The sequence below is a fragment of the Aphelocoma coerulescens genome, chromosome 8, assembly GCF_041296385.1.
Source record: "Aphelocoma coerulescens isolate FSJ_1873_10779 chromosome 8, UR_Acoe_1.0, whole genome shotgun sequence".
In the NCBI taxonomy this organism is placed as follows: Eukaryota; Metazoa; Chordata; class Aves; order Passeriformes; family Corvidae; genus Aphelocoma; species Aphelocoma coerulescens.
This window is the reverse complement of record NC_091022.1, coordinates 14,175,045-14,181,499: the sequence shown is the minus strand read 5'-3', so window position 1 is coordinate 14,181,499 and position 6,455 is coordinate 14,175,045. Positions and strand designations below refer to the sequence as shown.

The 6,455-nt window shown below is 46.0% G+C and overlaps 1 protein-coding gene across 4 annotated transcripts in view; it reads left to right on the top strand.

The window, feature by feature from the left end:
• The first annotated feature begins 11 nt into the window (after nucleotides 1–11).
• AGL (amylo-alpha-1, 6-glucosidase, 4-alpha-glucanotransferase) overlaps nucleotides 12–6,455 on the top strand; it is a 37,375-nt gene continuing 30,931 nt past the window's right edge. For 2 of the 4 annotated variants that reach the window (XM_069022600.1, XM_069022603.1), the window contains exons 1-5: nucleotides 652–934; nucleotides 1,359–1,508; nucleotides 4,455–4,665; nucleotides 5,518–5,684; nucleotides 6,125–6,328. In XM_069022600.1, coding sequence (XP_068878701.1) covers nucleotides 1,427–1,508; nucleotides 4,455–4,665; nucleotides 5,518–5,684; nucleotides 6,125–6,328 — 664 coding nt within the window. In that variant the 5' untranslated portion in view covers nucleotides 652–934; nucleotides 1,359–1,426. Of the gene's footprint in view, nucleotides 102–651; nucleotides 935–1,106; nucleotides 1,261–1,358; nucleotides 1,509–4,454; nucleotides 4,666–5,517; nucleotides 5,685–6,124; nucleotides 6,329–6,455 lie in introns of those variants that run through there. The other 2 variants (XM_069022602.1, XM_069022601.1) reach the window with 2 other exon arrangements.

Here is a 6,455-nt window from a genome sequence, read left to right as displayed (position 1 = left end):
AGCGGCGTTCCACTCACGGCAAGGAGCGGCTGGGCCCAGAGGTATCAGCCGCGATACTCCAGGCAGCCTTTCAAGCCACCTCGCCCTCAGCGGAGTGCCCGGTAAATCACACAGAGCTCCGGACCCAGGTGCCCGGCCCCTCGGGGACACCTCTCGTGCCTGTGCGCACCAGCCGAGAGTAAAGGCGCTGGTGGGGCTGTGCCTGTAAAGGCTGAGACAGGAGACAGGTACCACCACGCCGCGCTGTCCGACAGCCCTGCCGGGCTGCAGGGTCCAGGCTCGCGGAGAGATCAGCCCGCTCGCTGCCGCAACAGCGCGGGGCACGGGAGGCGCCCCTGGGTATCCCTGAGGTATCCCTGAGGTAACCCTGAGGTATCCTCTCCCTTCACGGCGCGCTTCGCGGGGCCGCGAGCTGAGGGGCGGGACCGGGAGCACAGGGGCGGGGTTGGTTCGGCGGGGTGGGGCCGAGAGCGGAAGAACGGGGCTGAGCAGGACCGGGCAGGGCGGGGCCGGGAAGGGAGGGGCGGGACCCAACGGGGCGGGGCCAAGGTCGGAGGGGCGAGGCCGGGTGGAGCCTAGAGCTGAGGGGCGGGACCTAACGGGGAGAGAAGGAGAGCGGAGGGGCGGGGGAGCCCCGGCCCGGCTGCCCTGCAGCGCCGCCGGGGCGGGCCCTGGGCTCTCGCGGGAGCTGCGCCGGCGCCGCCCGTCTCCGAGCGCGGCCGCCGCGGAACCAATAAACTTTGTTTAAAAAAAAAAAAGGCAAGAAAAGGGCAGGAAAGGAGAGGTGCTGCCGTGGCTGTGGGCAAGTGCGTCACTGACCGCCGAACCAGCTCGGGGCGGCCGCCGCGGGCAGCCCCAGCCCCGGCTCCGCTCGGCCTCAGCAGCCGTCGCCCTCCGCGGGGAGCGGCGCCTCCGCCGCTCTGCGGGCCCGCTCGTGAGTATGGTGGGACGGCTGCGGCGGGCAGCGCTCCCCGCTGAGGGCGGCGGGGCGGCCGTGAGGGCCCTGGCGGAGCGCTCCGGCAGCGCCGGGGCGGGCGCGAAGAGTGACAGGTGTCAGGCTCCCCCTCCCCGGGGGCACCCCTGTAGCCTGGCTGCGGGCCGGGCCGCGCTGTGGGACGGGAGCTGCTCCGGGGTGCTGCCGGCGGCGGTCCCCGGCTAGGGCAGGGCTGAGCGCTGCCTGACAGCTCGTCCCGTAGCCGCCTCCCCTCCGCCTTGCCCTGCAGTGCCGTGTCTCCGCGCTCCCCCGGGACCGGGGAACATGTAAGCGCGGCCGGCGGCGTGAGGCGCTCCTGAGCGGCCGCGTCCTGCCGGGGGTGTCCTCTGACCCGCAGGGTTTTGTCTGTGTTCCCTCACGGCAGGGCTCGCCTCTCCCTTCCCATACTGAGAGTCCCGGCGCGGCGGGAGCGCCGGACGGGCGGCCGCAGCCATGCCGGGCGGTAAGGAGACGCGGCTGCTGCACCTCGGCGAGATGGAGAAGCTGGACAAGACTCTCTTCAGGCTGGAGCAGGGTAGGTCGGGGTGCCGGGGCCGGGTGAGAGGGAAATGGCCGAGACCTCGACATCGTCTTTGGATGGCAGTGGAAAGGGAGCTCAGCCTGAAGTGATGGGGTTTTGGGGGTGTATGTAGGGGTGTTGTTGGTTTGGATTTGGTTATGGGTTGGTTTGTTTGTTTTAACTTGCTTCCACTGCAGAGCTCTGTGGGCTCTGCACACAGTTTAATCTGACTCGTTAAGCTCTTGAGAAACAAGAGTAGATTGGCCAAGAGCTGTCAGTCTTCATGGAACTGAAGCGCAGAGCATTTTTTAGACAGGCCTTGTCCTTCTCCTTTTATAGCCTCTACTTCAGTGACCTGCAAAAGTCCTCTTAAGTCGAGGTCTCCAGTGTTTATCTTCTTATGCAGCACCCCATGTTTTAATATAATAATTTTGAAATCTATCAGTAATATCAGGCATTTTGCAATGTCTGCAGGTTTGAGGTAGTGTTTCAGAATATAAGCTCTTTAGCAACTTCTAAATCTTGTTATCAGATTTGTTATATTATCAGAGCTATGTATCCTCCTGCATATGTCTAAGAACTTGATGTTATTTCTCCTTGAAAGTGTTTTTAACTCTATTTGGAAAAAAAAAAAAACCAAAACAAACAAAAGCCATCCCCTAATTGGTCCACTGTTACGCTGGTCAGCAAATTTGGACTATAAAACTATAGCCCCTCTCTTTAAAAACCATTTTTAAAAGCACAACAATTTTATTAAGAGTTTTTGTGGGGTTTGTTATTATGTGTTAGTAATCTAGGAACTTAATATCAAAGTGGTTTAGTAGAGGAGCAAGATTTTGGTTCTTGAGAATAAAAATTCTCTTCAACTAACTGATTTCAAAATTTTCTGACCAGCCTAGTGTAAGGAAATGTCAGTAGTGAAGTGCAGAGTTGATCCTAACTTCCATTTTTAACTTATCCATCCAGTTGTGTCAATTTTCTTGGAAGGAGGAAAGCAGAAGTGCATGGCTGTCAAACATTCAAAGTGCTCCTGCTGGTAGCAGCCTCTGAGAGGGCATAGCTAATTTTGAGCACAGCACTCCTGATGTCAGTGTAACTCTTACAGGAAATAAGATATCAATGACATATATCCCTGTGCTCTAATTTTAGTAATCCCTGTAACAAAATGTCAGGCCAGGACCGAAGAGAGTGTACTTAACCTTCCAAGAGTGGTTTTATATATTTTTATATATATCTCTATATATATATCTATTGCATTCAGATGAGCTTCATTTTACCTGACAAACTTTCAGATCTGAAAACAACTGCTTTGCCTGGTGGATTTTGGTGCTGTGGTGATTTTGTTAGTAAGAGAAACACAAAGCTTGACAGCACTTACATTTAAATGTATTCAGATATTGAATTGTGTTTATTAGAGTCCCCACGATACTTCTTAATAAGCAAGTGGTTTTTTTCAACTTAAGATACTAGAACTTGCTATCCAGAATTTTTACACTTTCTGATTCATTATCTATGTACTAATAATTTTCTCCTTTTTTGCAAGTACTCAGGTTTCTTTTACTCCCAGTTTTGTTGACTGCTAGGGCTGATAGGTGGTTTGCTGCACTTAAATGTGTGACTGGCATGTAATTTATTAAAAGTTACTGTGTAAGAACTTACATCTGTTTCATTCACTTGAAAGAACCCTGTAATTAGCCACTTCTGATGGTGATCCTCATGCTTGCAAGTGGAAACCTATTCTAAAGCCTCTTGACTGAATAGAATTTTTTATGTCTAACTTAGTAGACTACATATGCTTTTAGGTTCCAATTTTTAAACTTCATTTTTCTCATTATCACAGGTATCATAAGCTTAAACTTAAGCCTCTTTCTATGTGTGTGTGACCTGCAGCAAATATACAAAACTCCCTTTAGTTTGCAGAGCTCTCTGAAAGTTTAACAATTCATATATTGTAGATCATACACATTTACATGTAATTTTTCAGTTAAAAGCATAAGGATTTTAATTGTTTAGTGAACCCTCAATGAATAATGAAGGTATTTGAAATATTTTCTGGTTTTAAATGTGTTCCTAATTTTTTTAGATGTTTTCATGGGTCAGCCTACCATATATACTTGGTAAACCTAAGTACTTAAAGACTACATAATCCAAAATCTACATAAAATTGAATGTAGCCTGATGATCATGGTGTTTTGCTATATTTTGTTTTTAAAACTTTCTATTTAGCAAAGAGAAACAAATTGGAAAGAAGATGAATAGTGCCATGTAAGTAAAGGAAAAAGGATATATATAGAGTATGCAAAGAACAATGTTAGGAGGGTAGGGAGAGATGGTGCAGTTTTGAGTGTCACGATATAAGAAAGGTTTAAACCTATTAGACAGCATTCAAAGAAGAGCAGTGAAGATGGTGGAGGGCCTTGAGGGAAGCTGTCTGAGGAGTGGCTGAGGTCACTTGTTCTGTTCAGCCTGGAAGAGAGCAGACTGAGGGAGACGTCATTGCAGTCTGCAACTTCCTTGTGAGGGGCAGGCACTGATCTCTTCTCTGTGGTCACAGTGATAGGACCCGAGGGAATGGCATGGAGCTGTGTCAGGGGAGGTTTAGGCTGGATATCAGGAAAAGTTTCTTCACCCAGAGGGTGGTTGGGCATTGTCACAGCACCAAGCCTGACAGAGTTCAAAAAGCATTTGGACAGTGCTCTCAGGCACATGGTGTGATTCCTGAGGAGTCCTGTGCAGGGCCAGGAACTGGACTTGAGTGGTCTTTGTGAGTGCCTTCCAGCTCAGGATATTCTATGATTCTGTGCTGTAGAGATATATCATTCTGCTGAAATTCTTGGCAGATATGAGGGTGTACTTTCTTATTAACATAGTAGCAAATTAGGATTTGTAATAAGAAACTAGAAATACCTAGTCCTCCTGATCAAGTGATTTTATCTTTTTTCTTTTTCTTTTTTTCTTGAGGTTTTGAGCTGCAATTCCGATTGGGCCCAACTCTTCAGGGCAAGTCCGTTACTGTGTACACAAATTATCCAGCTTCTGGAGAAGTTTTTGATCGCCACAAGTTCAGGACACTATCATGGCACAATCCCACAGGAAAAGAAGATGACTCTGACAAATACTGCAAGTTGGATCTCCAAATTTCTGGGTCATACCAGTACTATTTTAGTCTTGGGTGAGTGAAATTTGTATACCTACAGCCAAATGCAGTTTGCTCCCTTGGTCTACATGTTAACCTGAAGAAAAACATTTTTTCCGTCATTTTTCAAATTGCAGCCTTGGGACCAATCGGAATCCACTAATGAAAAACAGTAACTGGTGGTTATTTCATACTTTCTGATGCAGAGATATTCTGGAGAACATACAGAACTAAGCTGATCAACTTTCTGTGAATGCTGGAGAAGCAATCTATTTTTACAAGTCTTCAAATTCATCAGCATTCTGAGTATCTCAATGATTAATTTGTACTTTTTTCATTGACTTTCAGGGTTGTTTCTTATCTAGCACAAAGGTTCTGGCATTCTTTACTTGGCTCCTTTACTTCCTCCTCTGTTTTAGTGGGACAGCTACAGAAGAGAATGCCACTGTCTGTAATAACTGTAGTCTGGTATTTTGAGTTTCTGGAAGATGGGTGGTTAAATTCTCCAAGCTTAGGACACGTAGCTCGGGTACCTTCCTGAGGATGGTGCTCAAGATGGAGATCTACGCGTAGTAGATGGGCAGTTGTGCTTTGTGTTTCTGTCCATATGCCAAAAGGAGGAACCAGTGCTCCATCTCAGAAAATAGCAAAGGTATCTCACTTTTCCAGAGTTTTAAGCTCTGTATCCCAGTTGTATTCTTTTAAGTCCAGTAGAGAGATGATGCCTAAGAGATTTTCTTCAGATGTCATGCAGTCCTGTTCCCCCTCTCCCTCCAGCCACTATATTGGGCTAGTGTTTCTGAAATACCTGTGCTATTTGAATTCTCTCTCTGAAACTGACTAGTACAATGGGTGTTAATTATACCAATGAAAATTCTTTTTTGCTAGAAATGAAAAAAGCGGTGGAGGTTACATAGTTGTGGATCCCATTTTGCATGTTGGAGCCGATAATCATGTACTACCGTTGGATTGTGTTACACTCCAGACGTTCCTCGCTAAGTGTCTGGGACCATTTCATGAATGGGAAGATAGGCTTAAAGTGGCAAAAGAAACAGGTAATGCTCATACACATATTTAAGGATGTAAGTTTTTGTTTTACAATCAAAACCCAAAGTTACACAGAAGAGCTTCAGTGTAAACAACTCATATATTTGTAGATTATGTATTTTCTACTACATTCAATTTAGTTAACAGAATGAGTCAGTGAATTGATTAAAATATTGGCAGAGGTGCAAAAATTCAGGAATTTCCTAATATGGGAAACTACTTATTTTATTGTTTTGATTTCACATAGACTTGGAAGTTTGTAGAACTGACAGGGTGATTTTTAAAGCTTGTGTTGCATAGAATTTCAAGGGGAAGATTCAGATAAATTTACATTGGTTATTCCAAACACTAGCTTTAAGTAATAAGTGTGGCTTATTATGCTGCTTTCGATTAACTTTGACTGATTTTTTTTTTTTCCTCATTAAATAAATGGTTTCTTATTACATAGGTTACAACATGATTCATTTTACACCACTGCAGAAGCTTGGACTATCTAGATCATGTTATTCATTGGCTGATCAGTTAGAAGTAAATCCTGAATTTTCAAACCATAATAAAAAGTGCACTTGGAGCGATATAGGAGCGCTTGTGGAGAAATTGAAAAATGAATGGAATATGCTTTGCATCACAGATGTAGTCTACAATCATACTGGTATGACTTTTGTTTGTCAATAACTAGATTGGTCCTATAATTGTATTTCATTATTTCCCTAAACGTCTCCCTCCTGAACCCATTTTTAGTAGCTCTTTTAAACAATGTAGTTGTCTCTGGTTTTGAG